Below are 16,732 nucleotides of genomic sequence, written 5' to 3' on the forward strand. Positions count from 1 at the left end.
ATGTTCATGTGTATTTGTAGTGAAATTTTGTGTATATACTTATAAACACTTTGTGTGCTGTGGAAAAGCATTCTCTGGAAAAAAAAATTGGCCCGAATGAGAAGACATTTCCGGAAACCATTTTTTGGTGAATAAATACGATGATTTTACAAATTTAAGAGCTTGTTTAAAATATATGTACATACGCAGAAAAATAATAATTCTATCAATTTAAATTTAATACATACCTACATATAAAAAAAATAAAAAGTATTTTATTCTCTCCACATTTTTTGCAGTTTTCCAGTACCATTTAAATTCAGAGCATTTTTAAGCTCAAGCTTTATACTAAAAAGTAATTCTTAAAAAAATAGTGATATTTTACGGATCACAGTTTAATTTTCTAAAGACGAATGTATCGTTTTTAATTTCCCGGGAGGCGATCGCAATTCGACAGGGTCACTGTCACGAATAGACTGATGATTTGTGGGTAGATGTTGTTTTTCTGTTATTCTTCCAATTTTATACTTGGCATTATATAGGCTAAGTATTGGTTTCCACCTAACAATATATGTATGATGATGGAGATATCCAAAAAAGTGGTTTTCGTCATGCCGTTCGTACCGGTCTATGAATCTATGTGTACACATTTTCGTAGCAGACACGGGTGAACTATTTTCTTCAAATTCGATACAGATTATTTTAAGGGAATTTTTAAAGGTTAATTTCTTTTTAACCAACTTCAAAAAAGGGGGTTCTCAATTCAATTGTATTTTTTTTTTATCTTTCCTACCGCAGAACTTTTGACTGTGTGAACCGATTTTGATAACTCTTCTTTTATTTAAAAGCTGGTACTTCCAATTTAGTCCCATTATGGTTTGGTTCAAGTCAGATATATCATCCATGATAAAGAAGTCGTTTTTTTTTTTGTCATCTTAAATTTGTATTCCAATTTTACAAACATTTCAAATAAACACTTGCAAGAGCAAGTTCGTGGGACCTAGTCGTGCATTTTATTTATTCTTGTGTGGAGATTGTATTGGTGTGTTGTTTGTGCATGCAATTGGTTTGCTGCTTTTTGTTTCAGATGCAGTAATTGTTGTAATCTATTTTTAACTATTAGCGCAGAAATTTGTGTGATCCTGTGTTGTACCTACATAATCGAAACGAGAGAGTTGCTGAAATCTATATCAATCATTATAAAAAAGAATTACGAAAAACTAGAAAAAATAAAATGCACTGTTGGTTCGTAAAGTTAAAAGTCGCTTAGAATATGAAAGCTTTGTATGTTATGTAACAATTCATAAAAGAATAATATAAAAATTTAATTTTATCATTAATTTTAAAAGAAATGTTAAAATGTATTTAAAATTGTTTTTTTTTTTTTTTTAATTACCAAGATACCTTTTTAAGTGGTTTTGATCTACGAAAAGAGAATTCTATTAGATTTCTTTGGATTTTGGACAAGTAGGGACAAAACCGAACTTAACTGACTAAAAAACTAATAAAAAACAACTTTTAACTAAAATACAAACTGTATTCATTAAGTTTATTGTTTTTTTTTTGTAGGAACTCTCATTATGATAAAAATCAAAACTGAACAAAAGATAATAATAAATTATTTTTTTTTCACCAAAAATTGATATTTTTGAAAATAGTATTTTTAAGTTTTTTTAAATAAAAGCAACAAAGGCTCTCGTACAAAAGTTGTCTTTGAAATCGGTTGAATCGTTTACGAGAAAGTCAGAAATCAAGAAAAAAGATTCTATGGCAGGTAATGTTAATAACTGTTAAAAACCATTTTTTAAATTTCAAAAGTAGGATCAAAAGTAGGATAAAAAGAAAGGTAGGCCTAAAAACTCCTGGTACAAGCAAATGCAAAAACACCAGCATTCAGTTGGCCTCAGAAACGGAACAATACAAAACCGGGAGGCTTGCCGCCGATTTCTGAGGTCAACCCGGCGAACCCCACAGGCGGATCACTAGTGTGAAGCAGTAACGTGGGAAGGTTATGATCCCATCGACATCGAGATCATAACAGCGCCGAGAAAAAGAAAGAAGAAAAGTAGGATCTTATGTGCCATAGTACACGTATTTTTTTATCGAAATCATCAAATCGGTTTTTGAGAAAAAACAACTTTTTTTTAAAGTTTTGGTTATTATGCCAAGTACCGTTAATTGTGATCCTTTTTCTTCTCCATTATCGACGACAGTTATGATCTCGGATGGGATCACAACTCTCCCACATTATTGCTTCACACTATGGCTGCAATTCGCCGAAGTTAATTTTGATATCACTCAAAAACCTTAACTACAAAGTTTGAAGCAAATCACTATCGCTCCAGTGGTTTGGGCTATAACTTGAGATAGACACAAAAAGAAAGAATTGCGAGATCCATTTTTTTCACATTTTCCATCGTCGTAATGTCATGCCTCATTCGGTTTTTACGAATTCCAACTTGCTTTATTTTAAAAACTTGCCCCAAGTTAAAAAAAAAAAATATGCTATCATTATCGACTTGAAAAAAAGTAGGTATTGTACTGTCATAATAATCTTCATGTCACTTGGCTGTATAATAGATGTAACATTATTAAACCTAAGATTAAATAAAAATGGACCGAAGTGACTTCCCTGTCATACACAATAAAGCACTGTGCCAATGAGAGCGACCAACGAATGAGCGAATAAACAAACAAATGAACATTTATACATATATTTTTAGAACAAATAGGTACTGAAAAATTGGATTAAATAGTAAAAAGCAAAGTTGAGTTTAAATTTTTCAAAAAAGAAAAAAATTTACCAAATTTTAATTCGTAACGGCCAATTATTTTTTTTCATATATTTTTTATTTCCAAAATAAAAATGAATTTTCTTTTTTTTGAAATTAAACTTTAGTTATGTAGTCGCTGTTATTTGCACAGTGCACAGACAATTTCCAAATTTCAGCTGATATTTTTTTTTTGAAAAATAAAAAAAAACGAACGACAAGAATTTCTAAAAATGTAAAATTATCACTTTTATTAAAAATATATTCAATGATTAAATGTAAGTTATTTAGAATAAAACAAACAAACAATCAGTACAATAATTTTAATCTTCTATCCAAAATTTAAAAGAATCAAATAAAAAAAAAAATATAAACTAAAATCTACACATAATGTTAATCCAGTCAGCGAGGTTTGCAAACAAAAATGTTTGCGATATCGAAAATTGTTTCAGACAAAATAAAAGTAAACTTTTATCGTTTTTAGACTAAAAATGACTCAAATACGATGATGAAATGGCTAAAGTTAAGGACGAAATATTTGTTCCGTTTTGTTTCTTATCTGTTATTTCTAGAAATTAAAAAAAAAATAAATGACTCAAAGTAGATTTTATAGATTTGATAGTTTATCAGATTTGATATTTTGTCAAAGAAATAATCAAAATCCTAACAATCATCATCGTTAATTCATACCGTCGCAACATTTTTGTTTGCAAAGCTATTCTGAACTGAAAATTATCTAATTTTATTTCTTTGTTTTTTTGGTAGTTTTGTGTTGAGGCGACGATATTATGTAACTAGAATAAACACACATTATAAACGTTAAATAAAAAAAACTAAAAAAAACAAACGTTTCTAAAACAAAAAGATGGACTTTTGAATAATCAAATTAAGTAGAATCAAGAGATCTTTACTCGTATCTCTTGCAAAAGCTGCATCGTATCTATTTATTTTTCAAAGTCATCGCACGTTTCGAAAATCGACCCAAGAACATTCCCAAGATGAACACCATCCCCAGGCATGTGAGCAATATCACCATGAAGAATCTCTTCGCTGGTGATGTTATCACTTGGCTAACCAATTGCTCCATATTCTCTGGTGGCAGTGCTAAAACCTGTGAGAAATATATAACTCAATAAAAAGTCTACAATATGAATGATCTCCTTACAGTGTCAGCATTTTGGAACATTTCAATGCGGCGACGAAGTTTATTTCGGCAATCTTCTTCCATTGCCTTTGATTGGTCCTGCAATATTGTCTGGAGGCATTTCAGTTCTGAAAATTCATCGAATAAGATTAACAATTTCTTTATATTAAAGTGTGTTACTTACTTCTCCCATTACCACTTTTAACATTCGAACAATATCTCAATAAATCAACAGTACACGCCTCTTCAAGTATCGGATCCACATGAATATCCGCTTTAGCTTCGGCAATTAATGTCGCCACTTCGATTTTACACTCACGGTTTATAATTTTCTGATTTAGAAAAGCTGTTTTCAAACACTCCTCAACAATTCCATGCTCCTCGATGTCACCTCGAGGCTTACAAAGCACCTCGATTTCAGATTTACAAAAACTCAAAAGCAATGGGTTAAGTTTATAGTTGAGGGCCTGCTCATGCAGAATAATGTTCATTTTTTGTTCACATTTCTCCTCTAAACGTGCCTCTCGGAATTTTATTTTTAAACATTCAATAACCTGAAAGCAAATTCAAAATTTTATTACTAAATTATCAGAGATTCCGGTTTTATTAGTTTAGTGCCTTGAGATAACGTATATAATTTTTATGTTATGGAGCAGAGATTAAAGCAAACTGAATTGGCAAAGCCCCATAATAGTTTAGTTAGTTATCATGCGGAGAGCAATGTGTTTGGTGGCATCTATTGTTTCGGTATCGTTGATCGCAATAATTGTTATCAATATTAGCACTGACGTGATAGCAGATACTAATAATGATCTACTTTTATTGGATTTGCCCGGTCAAGGTCTAATTCGGGGAGGAAAAACGTATTCAGCTTGGACAAATCAAACAATATTTCAATTTCTTGGTGTTCCTTTTGCTGAGTCACCTAGCGGTGCTTTAAGATTTAAGGTTTGATTGATTTTTTTGTATTATTTATATTTTATTTTCAAATATCTGATCTTATATAGGCACCCGTTGAACGTTTGCCATGGAAAAACATTCGAGATGCAAGTAAATATGGACTGCGTTGTCCTGAGATAAATACAATAAATAATAACAATTTAAATGATGACTTGGAAGATTGTTTGAATTTATGTGTTTACTCAAAAAATGTAAGGTTTCTTGCTTGTAAAGTGTTATCAGATCATTTTATTGCACTTTTTTTTAAAGCTTATTGAGAGGCGTCCAGTAATTTTTTATGTTTACGGTGGAGGATTCTACAATGGTTCTTCCCAAGACCATCCACCACACTATTTGCTTGAAAAGGATATTGTTCTAGTTGTGACACAATATCGTGTAGGAGCATTAGGATGGCTTTCAACTCAGACCAAAGAAATGCCCGGAAATAGTCCAGTTTTAGATGTAATGTTGGCATTACAGTGGGTTCAGAAGTTTATTCATTTATTCGGAGGAGATCCTGAACAAGTGACTATCATGAGTCAATCTGCAGGGGCAACTGTAACTGGAATGCTTATGATTAGTCCAAAGACTCCTGATGGTTTGTTCAAAAGAGCAATAATTCAATCTGGGTCAATTTTGGCAACATGGGCAACAAATAATCATCCTCTTGATTTGACAAAGAAAGTGTGTAACAGATTATGTGCAAAATGTGATGAGATTGAAGATATTTACGGCTGCTTAAACAAAGTGGACATTTTGAGTATATTGAAAGCTTCAACTGATGTAAGTAAAATGCAATTTATACCGAGATACTTTTTTATTTATGGTTTTTTATTAAGTTATCATTTGGTATGACTATAAATGATGTACATGGGGTGATGCCACATACACCAATCGAACTATTGAACAAGAAATCAAACTGTTATCCTATTATGACGGGGTCAACCAAACATGATGGGACTTTTGTATTAGCAAGTAAATGGATTCAATATTCTTTCTCTTGTTTTTATTTTTCAATGGACTATCATGTTTTTAGCGATATATGATGCATTGAAAGCATCTATTGGAAACATGAGTCTTATAACTCCAAGAGAATTTTCTTCAAAGATGTTTGACGAATCTAATGAAGAAGATATCACAGGTCTAGCAAGAAATTTGTTAACTACTTTGTTGTATAATGCTACCGAACTTGATGGGAACGATCACAAGAAGCTTATTCCATCATACATTGATGTAAATATGTTTTCAATATGGTTTGCATTTTTAATAATTTGTTTTGTTTTTATTAGCAAGCTGGAAGTATGTTTATAAAATCACCAATTTTTACATTTGCCATGAATATAGCAAAAAAGAAATGCCCAACATATGTTTACAGTTTTGATTATGAGGGCGAATGGAGTCGTTTTGGATATGAATTTGGAAATGAGCATTATCCATTTAATGGTGGAGCACATCATTCAAATGATAATATTTATCTATTTTCAACACACACTTTGAATGGGAAAGATACTGAGATTTCTAAAAAGATGGTTAGCTTATGGACGTCATTTGCAATTGAAGGTGTTCCTGGAACGGAAAATGCTCCAGTTTTGTTACCATTACAAAGTAAGACTTTTGAATACAATTTCATTGTAAAAAAGATTAATATTTTTGATATTTTAGAAGAAACAGGACCTTACTTTCATATTGATGAAACAATTTCAGTTGGCACTGATTTTTTCGAGGAACTTCGAGTAGCTGTTAATGATCCCCGTAAGGAAGAACTTATTCGACCTGACGTTGAATTTTAATTTTTTGAAAAAAAAAAAAAATAAATAAATAAAATAATTGCTTGAATATTTGAATGGGTTATTTCAAATACAGCTTAAATCCAGCAGTTAAAGTTCTGTAGGAGTCAATAAAAACTGTTTCATTTCAAATAAAATGGATTTCAAGTAATTTTTTTTTGAGCTGAATATAATATTCTATCTGCAGCACACAAAATTCCTAAAATCTCATTTTATTTGTGAATGAAAAGTTTGTATTGACTGTGATTTTTGAAATGACCGATTCTTTTATATCTATGAGAAGAAAAAATTAATTTTATTCGAAATTTTTATTTTATGTTCCCTGGTTTTTAAACTTTATCTTCGCGGATTAAAAATAAAGGAGCGTCTTAAAAAAATAAATTTGCTTTTTTTTAACTTCTGGAAAACTACAAGACATTTTGTTTTTGTTTTAAAACAAATAAGAGCATCGAATTTTAAAAATGTCATAAGTACTTAATAACATACAATTTTGAAATAAAATGCACGACTGGGTCGCACGAACTTGCTTAAATTTTTAAGACTTTTTATATAGAAATTTGGGAAATGTAGGTATAAAAACAGAAAATAAAAAAAAACATAAAATTCGTTAATATAAATTCGTAAGAATAAATCAAAATCTGAAATCAAATTACCTTCCAAAACAAGTATGCAGTTTTATTTGATATTTGCATTTTTAGAAAAAAAAAAAAACGAATGCATAACTTGATATATAGATCCTATATCGAAGTAAAAAATATTTCGAATTTTGTTTTTTATATTTTTTATTTTTCAAGATTTTCAAAAACTTATCCACAAAACAGCTTTATTTAAAAACAAGACAAAAGACGAGGTTTTTGATTTTTAATATTTTTTTTCTAAATTAAGTAGATTTTCAAGAAAATTGCCTCTTCTGGCTAAACGAGAGGTAATAGAGATCAATATAAAGGCATATTAACCAAGCTCTAAATCTTCGACTTGAAACCTAGAAAAGGGTGTGTTATGGTCAAAGATTGCTTCCCTGACCAAAAAGTGGTTCCAATGCATAAAATAAATGGTATAATGAACATTTTTGTGTACAGAGATGTCTGCAGAACGTCATGGTTCTACGTGCTGAGGAAGATTTTTTACTGAAATTAACCCTCCAATATTATAACGACTTGAAGAATATTTCAAAAATGATCAAGGAGTGGTTTAGGGTGCATAAAATTGATGTTGTGAATTAGTCAGTATTTTTTTTTTAACTCCAGAATTGTTACGAAAAACACGAACTTTGGATAAAAAAGGTTGATTGTAAGAAACATTTTCTAGAAAGTGCTTTTTTAAATTTCGTACCAAAACCAAAAAAAAAAACAGATAAACAATACAAAATGTTGTTTCGTTTTTTTTCAAGATCCATTAAAAAAAAATAGTTTTGCACTCAGCTTAGAACTTAACATATGTACCTACTTCAGAATATTTAAAAATTCATACTCACTTTTCCATTTAATTCTTCATTTGGTTTAGCTTGCGACACAATATGCGAACAGTATTGGTCAATATTCTTGCCACATGCTAATTGTAGTGCTGGATTGAAACGGAAATCCGTATTCTGTTCAATCATTCGATTAACCACAACAAAATGACATCTCGAATCAAATTGTGGATCATCTTTGTAGACCTTTAAGCAATCGAGCAGCTTCGAAGTGTCATAGCTTGGACAAAATTTGTAGGTCATTTCACGACATGTATTGACCAAAGTATAATCTGTGGCACTATCTCCAAGTTCAGATTTCTTAACCAAAAACATTGCATGATGACAAGAATTACCAAGTCTAGCTGTGTTTGTTGAAAGGCATTCCAAGGCCTACAAAAACAACAGATTAAATTAATAAAAGGAAAATGCAAAGAAAAACAAAAAAAAAAAAACAAATGAGGTGAAAACAAAATTAAATAATGGAACAATGACAAAGACAACTTGCATTTTTCATCACCTGGCCAGGTCCCGTCGCATCGCTACAAAACTCTGAAAGTTCTTTTTTGCAAGCATTTGCCAACTTTGGATCGAGAAGTATGCTTTCTCGTTGTTGATATAATTGAGCTTTAACTTGCTGTCTACATTCTTTTGGAATCGAATGACGTTGTCCTCGGATTGTGTCATTTCGCATGACTTCGCTTAGACACGAGACAACTTCGTTTTTCGTTGTACTTGCTGCACAAAAACGAACCACATACGGTCGGCAGGCTTCTTTGAATTTATAGGTAAAATGATAGTTTTTAAGTGAGATTATTTGAAAGTGCTCGATTGCTGCTCGGCACTTCAAATCCTGTCTGAGATCGGCGTCATTTTTATGCGAGATCAAACAATCCATCATGTCACCTGAAAAAAATTGAAATTAGTGTTGAATGATACATTTTTTGTGAATTGAATTTACAATCGGCCTTATCATGAATTCCATGCGTATCGGAAATTAGCTACTATTCCCGAAAAAAACAATCACGGAATCCGTTCGTAGTGGGAAATTTCATATAAATCGTTACTACGATCGGATCTTGTGATAGTGTTTTCGGAAATCGTAGAGAATTTCCAACACGAATAAAATTTGTTATAAGGCCTAATAATAGGAAACTGTTGTGTTGTGGGTCGACAATCAGTAATATGATAAAAAAAAGTTAAGCAATTCAATAAATATATTGTTGATAATTTAATATTGAATCCTAAGCGGGCTTTAGGTCTTTATTGAATCTAGATTATAGATTATTTATCGATGTTTCGAACGTGTCTACGTTCTTCTTCAGGACTAGAATAGTTGGATAAAAAAATTTTTAAAAAAATCTAATAAATAGAAAAAATCTAATATACTTACAATATACAAAATCTGTTTAAATTTTAAGAGGTTTCTTAAAATTTATTTTGTTGGTTTTGGATGCTTTTTTATTTTTCAATATTTCAAAATTCAAAAATTCAAAGTCTTGAAAAAGACGTTTTAAACTTTCGAAATTAAGAAACCTCTTAAAATTTAAACAGATTTTGTATATTGTAAGTATATTAGATTTTTTCTATTTATTAGATTTTTTTAAAAATTTTTTTATCCAACTATTATAGTCCTGAAGAAGAACGTAGACACGTTCGAAAATCGAAACGTCGATAAATAATCTATAATCTAGATTCAATAAAGACCTAAAGCCCGCTTAGGATTCAATATTATAAGAAAAAGGTCACGAAGATAGAAATTATTGTTGATAATTTAAATTATACAGGGTGTCCCACAGTCACCACCCCAAATGAAAACCATGGATTCCTGAGGTCATTTGAAGTTGAAAAACTTAAGAGGTAATTTTCTCGTTTTCGTCCCGTTTTCGAGTTACAACGGTTTTTATGATTTTTGCTCTCTTGTTCTTTAACTGGCCCTATCTTTGCCAAACTAAGTTTGATTTGAAAGATTTTTTTTACAACCAATCAAGAATTTATTACAGTTTAAGTTTGTCTCAAAACTTTTTTTTCTGCGGGCAACCGTTTTTCCACAATTTTGCATCAAACACAATTTTCTTCGTTTTTTAAGTTATTTTTTACACTTTCATATCATTTAAGTCAAAAAAACACGTTAATGAGTATTAATTTTTTGTCTTTTTTATTAAAGCCCAGTTTATTTTCATAAAAAAAAATAAGTTTTATTTCATAAAAAAGGCTACTGAAAGTAATTTAAAAAAAATAAACAAACTGAGTGAATTAAAAAAAAAATAATTTTTAAATAAAAAATTGATTTAAATGAATTAAAAACTTTTTCTGAGCTATTGTGGTTAAGAAAAGAACAAATAGATAAAGCTCAGAAAAAATTTTCAATCAATTTTTTATTTAAAAATTATTTTTTTTAATTCACTCAGTTTGTTTATTTTTTTAAATTACTTTCAGTAGCCTTTTTTATGAAATAAAACTTATTTTTTATGAAAATAAACTGGGCTTTAATAAAAAGGACAAAAAATTAATACTCATTAACGTGTTTTTTTGACTTAAATGATATGAAAGTGTAAAAAATTGATGCAAAATTTTGGAAAAACGGTTGTCCGCAGAAAAAAAAGTTTTGAGGCAAACTTAAACTGTAATAAATTCTTGATTGGTTGTAAAAAAAATCTTTCAAATCAAACTTAGTTTGGCAAAGATAGGGCCAGTTAAAGGACAAGAGAGCAAAAATCATAAAAACCGTGGTAACTCGAAAACGGGACGAAAACGAGAAAATTACCTCTTAAGTTTTTCGACTTACAACGACCTCAGGAATCCATGGTTTTCATTTGGGGCGGTGACTGTGGGACACCCTGTATATAGAAAAATAAACAAATTCATCAAAATAATTCGTAAAAATTAAGCAAAGTTATACATTATGTACTTATTTTAAAATTATGATAAAATTTTCAACAATAGTTTTCAATAGAAATTAAGTCAAATGTGAAAAGCCAGTCTTTTAATTTTTTTAAAAAAAAAGTTTACGTTTTGAGCTTTTGTGATAGCCAGATGTAATTTATTAAACGATTTTGGTGCTGTGGCAGTTTAAATAATGAGTTTTGTGGGCAGTAAGTTCAAATACAAGATGCATGTTGTTTATTTTAAGATTGTATAACTGTGAGTTCCTACTAGGAATATTACCACTTTGCTTGAAAAATTCTTTTAGCACTTTTAAAACATTAAGATGTCTCATAGGTAGAATTCGCAATTCATTGTATAAGGTCCAACTTTCAGTAAAACGATTTTTGTTCCAAATAATTCGAACAAGATGTTTTTGAGCAATCAAAAAAACCAAGTTATTAGTAATTCAAGGTCCTCTTTAATTAGCACAATTTAGTTCCGAATTTGACTGGTAATTAAATGATATATCATCTGCAAATGCCGTCGAAAAGCCATTCAAACGCAGCTCAAAAATTGAGTTTATATACACAAGGAATGACAAAGGGCCGAGTACAGATCCCTGTGGCACTCCACTTAAAAAAAAAAAACGGGCTTCATTATGTGTACCGTTAATAACAACTTTTTGAACTCTTTCATTCAAGTATGATTTTAACCATTGAAAAATTACTCCTCTAAATCCTGCATTATAAAACTTATTTAATAATAACTCATTGTCAACCATATTGAATGTCATGTCGATGAAAATAGCCGTTGTAGATTTATTTTTATTTAAGCTGTAATAAAGTTGACTACACAACCTAAGAATGCCATCTCAGTTGATTTACCTGAGCGGAAATCAAATTAATTTTCGCTAAAAAATTTGTTTTTATTTGGGTAAGAAATATCGTTCTTTTTATCATTAATTTTTCAAATATTTTTGAAAAGTAGGAAGATTAGAGAAAAGTCAGTTAAGCATATTTTTTTAATCACCCTTTTTAAACAGGGGAATAACCTCCGCATACTTTAACTGATCTGGAAAACAATCTTGTTCAACACTTATGTTAAATATGCAACTTAAAACATCAGAGACATAAAACGAAATTTTTTTTAAGTAAGTTACTGGATATTTCATCTGAAGAGCAAGAGTTTTGGTTTTTCAGAGATATAATAGTTTTGTAGGTTTCAAAAGAAGTGATGGGGCTAAAAGCAAAGCTATTAGGTTATAAGTAGTCATCATCCAGGCGTGTTTAAATCTGTTAAAAGAACATCATTTACTATAATAGTTTCTATAACGTTAGGTTTCCTTGTTTTTTACTAGTTACTTAAATATTTGAGCTGACACTTTTTCTTCCCATTTATACCCACCATCATCTTTTCGCTTCAAAATATGTTCACAATGGGTGTTCATGGCTTCAGAACACACCGACATTATAATTGGATTAAGTTCAACGTGACCAGCTTCTTCCTCTGTGTAACTTGTTACTGCAGCCTGCAACAAAACAAATTCATGACAAATTAAGACCCCATTTTTTTCTATAAATCATTTCATTACCTTGCAATTAGCTTGAAGTTTCTCAAGATTCTCCTGCAAACATATCATCTCCTCCCCTTTTTTTGTCTTATCATAGCAGAATGCTGACAAATCCTCCAAACACACATCCTCCACTTCGGGAATCAATTCCACCGAAATAGCTCTCTGTCGCATTACCCGCTTGACTTCCTTATAACACTCGCTTCGCAGTACTATTTTACTATCCGAACTGTATGCAATTCTGTGAAGACATGGTAATATCAAAGGTCCCCGTTCCGGATCCATTTGAGCGTCTGTAACATCATCCCATGATTTCTTAGCTCGGCAATACTTAACTGCATCTTGCTTGCAGTTCTTATACAATTGAGGATCAAGTTTAAAGTCTCTAGCCACAAAGTATTGAATCAGTAACAACGCTTGTTCGCAATCTGGTGTCATAACCTGAGTCCCAATATGCTCCATCAGACACGTCATCACCCGGGCTTCCCCACCATCAGTGTCTGTGCAAGCAACATCAACAACGGGTTTACAGGCTCTTCGCAAAACCGGGTCCACCCGCCAATCCTCTCCCACGTCCGATGTCTTCACCAATTGCTCAATAGCTCTCTGACAAGTTGATGTCACGCGGCGATCTTTACGACGCTTCGGCCGCGCATGATCCATCAGACAATGAATGATCTCTCCTCCAGCTGTATTCTGAATAAAATCAGTGTCACCACAAAATTTGGGAATATCGTCGGCACACCCAATTAGAATCTCTGGGGATAGTTGGTAATCGAGCAAGAGCATTCGTCGGTGGTCGTTAATCTCGATTCGACATTCCTCCAAGATCTTTGTGCCATTTTTAATAACCGATTCTAAACAAAGTAGAATCTGAGCCAAGCGAACATTCTTATCATCGGACACACCTCGTCTGCAATGATGCACACGAATGTCATCCTTGCAAGCTTTGGCCAAGCCTCTACTCATGCGGTAGTCTTTGGCAAGGATTTTATCCCGCTGAACAATCTGTTCGCGACACTTGCCAGTCATGTCTGGACTGCTTTTGTGCTTGACCAGACACTTGTAGGCAGCACTCGTGCCCGGGTGCTCATTGACACAAAAGCGTCGCAAATCGTCACTACAAATCTGATTAAAGTGATAATCGATTTGCTTGGAAACAGATGTCTTGCATGTTGGATTGAGATTGTCCAAGGATTCTTGCAGACATGCAACAGTTTCAATTTGGGAAACAGTGGCGCGTTCGATATTCAAACGACCACATTGAAACTGTTGGATGTCATTGTCACATCCGACAAAGAATTCATTCAAAAAGCGAAAGTCATTGAAGACGACAGATTGAATTCGCTGAATAAGATTCCTGCAAGTGTCTTGATGATCAAGACTTGAACTTTTATCAATTAAGCAAGAGAGAAATGTTCCATCAGCGGAATTTGCGGAGGCAACGGAATTGTGACAATCGGCGAATTTGATTTCATGTTTGTCACAGAGTTTGTCAGTAAAATGGTGAATTGAAGTGTCAGAGAGGAGAGTTCTTTTGTGGTTCCAAATTATTTGCTGGCATTTGTTGGACAGAGATTCAAGTTGGTGGGGTGGAAATGTTTCTATGCACTCGAGAGTGGATAGATCATCGATGGATTTTGTATGTCCGCATAGGTTTTTCAGTTCTGGGCATAACGGGTCATCGAGGAGATTAAGTTTAGGAGTGTTAGCAAGGGCGGCTCTAGAGAATCGAAGGTTTTCTTTGGCAATGGTCGATTGTGATAAGAGGCTTAAGAATAACACAAAGAAAAGTGACGAATTCATTGTTTTGACTTTGTTTTAGAAAGTTGTTTGAGATAACATTTTATATAATATAGCAACAGTAATTTTTCTTATCGTTTATTTTAAATATATTATAATAAAACAGTAAAAACACCGATGAAAATGAATAAATGCGAAGTTCAATTTATTATCTGTCAAACAGAATGTTGACGTGCCGAATTCCAGATTCCAGTTTGAGATATGACAAGAAATGTCATTTTTTTCCAATGAGAAAAGTGAAGCCAAGTCGATGCATATTTAAGGTGAATGCACAATTTGGTTTTCAGTTTAAGGCCGTGTTTGAATTGGGTAAAATATTTAGCCGAGGATACCTCCATTTTTTAGGTGAAAAGATTAATTTTCAGATATTGACGTGGCTAAATAGTTTGTCTAAGTTGCAAAAACAAAAGAATTATTGGTGTTAAAAGCTTTTAAGCTGCGTTCACATTATGTTGATTTGTGATGATCGAAACGCTTGGTCAACAAAGTGGAGTAAATTTGGACGTGTTGCTCAATAGCGTTGCTCTACATTTGTTGACCCGAACGCAACCCGATTGAAGGCGGTAAGATAAAAGAATGTTGCAAATGTTCCAGCTTTATGACAGTGAATTGGCAGTTGAATTCAAAAATGACATTTCACTGACATTCAACATCAACAATAACACGTCCACACTCAACTGAGGTAGTGGACGGTCAATGCTTCTCAACAACTAAAAAAACAGTGTTGATCAACATAATGTGGACGCAGCTTTATAAATCCTTAAGCCTGGTACGCTGCTCGCGCTAAATTTTAGCCGAGATAAAATTCCCATACAAGTTATCGATAACTTGTACGGGATCCATTTTATCTCGTCTAAAAATTTTCGATAATTTGTATGGGAGCTAAAATTTAGCGCGAGCAGCGTACCAGGCTTAAGGATTTATAAAGCTGCGTCCACATTATGTTGATCAACACTGTTTTTTTAGTTGTTGAGAAGCATTGACCGTCCACTACCTCAGTTGAGTGTGGACGTGTTATTGTTGATGTTGAATGTCAGTGAAATGTCATTTTTGAATTCAACTGCCATTTCACTGTCATAAAGCTGGAACATTTGCAACATTCTTTTATCTTACCGCCTTCAATCGGGTTGCGTTCGGGCAGCGTACCAGGCTTTACAACATACACTACCAATTTTTTCATGATCAATAAAGTGAAATATATGTATTAGGGGTAAAATGGTAAATGTGGTAAACGAGCTGTCAAATTTGTGTGGAATAACTTTACAAGAACATGGTAAACTTTCCCGCACAATTTTGTGTGGTAAATGTATATCTGTATGTTGTGGTTATTAAGGTGAAATTTCAGCTTAAGCTTCTTCACAAGAATGATATATTTAGTACAGTGGATTTAATTGTTCTTAATTATAAATTAAAAAAAGTAAAAAAGGGCACTGTGGTGTATGCGTACTTTTTTTTGGTGTGGTGAATAAAAACTAATTCTTCTATTATTTTCAAACTTAAGCGTAGTACGCTGCTGAAGCGAAACGAAATTTTCCATAAAAAATTTCGTTAACGAAATCTTGAACGAAATTAAATTTGTTTTGCTTTAAAACTTATTTTCTGATGTTTTTTCTGGAATTTTTTTATTTGTACTCTTATTATGTTTCCTTTGCTATAATACCCGATGGTATTTTTTCGTTAAGATGTTCGCTGGTAACTTTGGAGACTTCAAAATTTTTCGTTTCGCTTCAGCAGCGTACTATTCTTAAGAGTAGAATAGCGAAAATAAAAGTTGGGCTATCCTGGGCTAACCTTGGGCTGATATAAAAAAAAGTTTTTTGTTGTATCTTTTGAAAAAATGGTTGAATAAAAAAATCGAAGGGCAAACGATCCCAGTGCAAAACACACAATTTTTACACTGAATGAAAAAAATTATTTTTTGTGATTTTTGAGGTGAAAAAAGAATAATTCCGTTATAATTTAAGAACCAAGGGTGGACTATCGAAAAAAAAATTTGCATTTAAAGGTAAGAAAATGAAAAATTCCGCCAACTTATGCCATTTTATGATTTTTTTTCTGCATGGGTTAGTGGGTAAAAAATATTTTACTCATTTTCGCTTATTCTAAATGACTTCAAAATCTTCTCAATCCATATGCAAAATTTTGACATTTATTTGATGGTCAACAACTGGTGTAATTGTTTAGTCAGCTATAAATTTGTTTTAACTATTTTGTTTGCGTCTTAACTGCGGTTCACTGTGGCGAATGTGTAACTTTTTATATTGAAATATCTTGTTGGTTAATATAAATTAAAAGAAATTGTAAAATATGGTAAATAATATTTGTACTTATTATTAATTACACTTCTTAAGAACCTTTTTCATTTGAAAATACGAACAAATAATTAATTAATTTAAAAAAAAAGAAAAAAATTAAAATTTT

At 31.9% G+C, this 16,732-nt stretch overlaps 2 protein-coding genes across 3 annotated transcripts; one reads left to right on the forward strand and one right to left on the reverse strand.

Moving 5' to 3' along the window:
• Window positions 1–2,974: 2,974 nt before the first annotated feature.
• LOC129919813 (Golgi apparatus protein 1) lies at window positions 2,975–14,481 on the reverse strand. Of its 2 annotated transcripts, none has more exons than XM_056000873.1 (7): window positions 12,530–14,481; window positions 12,343–12,466; window positions 8,579–8,976; window positions 8,095–8,463; window positions 4,079–4,448; window positions 3,916–4,022; window positions 2,975–3,861 (listed from the first exon to the last, which is right to left on the reverse strand). In XM_056000873.1, the coding sequence occupies exons 1-7, from the start codon at window positions 14,312–14,314 to the stop codon at window positions 3,691–3,693; spliced, it is 3,324 nt and encodes a 1,107-aa protein (XP_055856848.1). In that variant the 5' UTR covers window positions 14,315–14,481; the 3' UTR covers window positions 2,975–3,690. The 2 variants fall into 2 exon arrangements, with proteins under 2 accessions (XP_055856848.1, XP_055856849.1); XM_056000874.1 differs by having other exon boundaries at window positions 8,591–8,976; window positions 12,530–14,480.
• LOC129919814 (glutactin) lies at window positions 4,572–6,677 on the forward strand. Its single transcript, XM_056000875.1, has 7 exons — window positions 4,572–4,842; window positions 4,902–5,045; window positions 5,104–5,616; window positions 5,673–5,808; window positions 5,870–6,066; window positions 6,123–6,438; window positions 6,496–6,677. Exons 1-7 carry the CDS (start codon window positions 4,603–4,605, stop codon window positions 6,621–6,623), a joined length of 1,674 nt encoding a protein of 557 aa, XP_055856850.1. The 5' UTR covers window positions 4,572–4,602; the 3' UTR covers window positions 6,624–6,677.
• Window positions 14,482–16,732: the final 2,251 nt, after the last annotated feature.

Source organism: Episyrphus balteatus, chromosome 4 (genome assembly GCF_945859705.1).
Source record: "Episyrphus balteatus chromosome 4, idEpiBalt1.1, whole genome shotgun sequence".
NCBI lineage: Eukaryota > Metazoa > Arthropoda > Insecta > Diptera > Syrphidae > Episyrphus > Episyrphus balteatus.

What these genes read in the sequence shown, in the direction of transcription:
- LOC129919814 (XM_056000875.1), top strand. Translation starts at nt 4,603, where the DNA reads ATGCGGAGAGCAATGTGTTTGGTGGCATCTATTGTTTCGGTATCGTTG. An exon ending in TATTGAAAGCTTCAACTGAT is followed by an intron (nt 5,617 to 5,672) that starts GTAAGTAAAATG and finishes TTTTTTATTAAG; the next exon opens with TTATCATTTGGTATGACTAT. An exon ending in TTATTCCATCATACATTGAT is followed by an intron (nt 6,067 to 6,122) that starts GTAAATATGTTT and finishes TGTTTTTATTAG; the next exon opens with CAAGCTGGAAGTATGTTTAT.
- LOC129919813 (XM_056000873.1), bottom strand. Translation starts at nt 14,314, where the DNA reads ATGAATTCGTCACTTTTCTTTGTGTTATTCTTAAGCCTCTTATCACAA. An exon ending in AACTTCAAGCTAATTGCAAG is followed by an intron (nt 12,467 to 12,529) that starts GTAATGAAATGA and finishes GTTTTGTTGCAG; the next exon opens with GCTGCAGTAACAAGTTACAC. An exon ending in CTGGCCAGGTGATGAAAAAT is followed by an intron (nt 8,464 to 8,578) that starts GCAAGTTGTCTT and finishes TTGTTTTTGTAG; the next exon opens with GCCTTGGAATGCCTTTCAAC.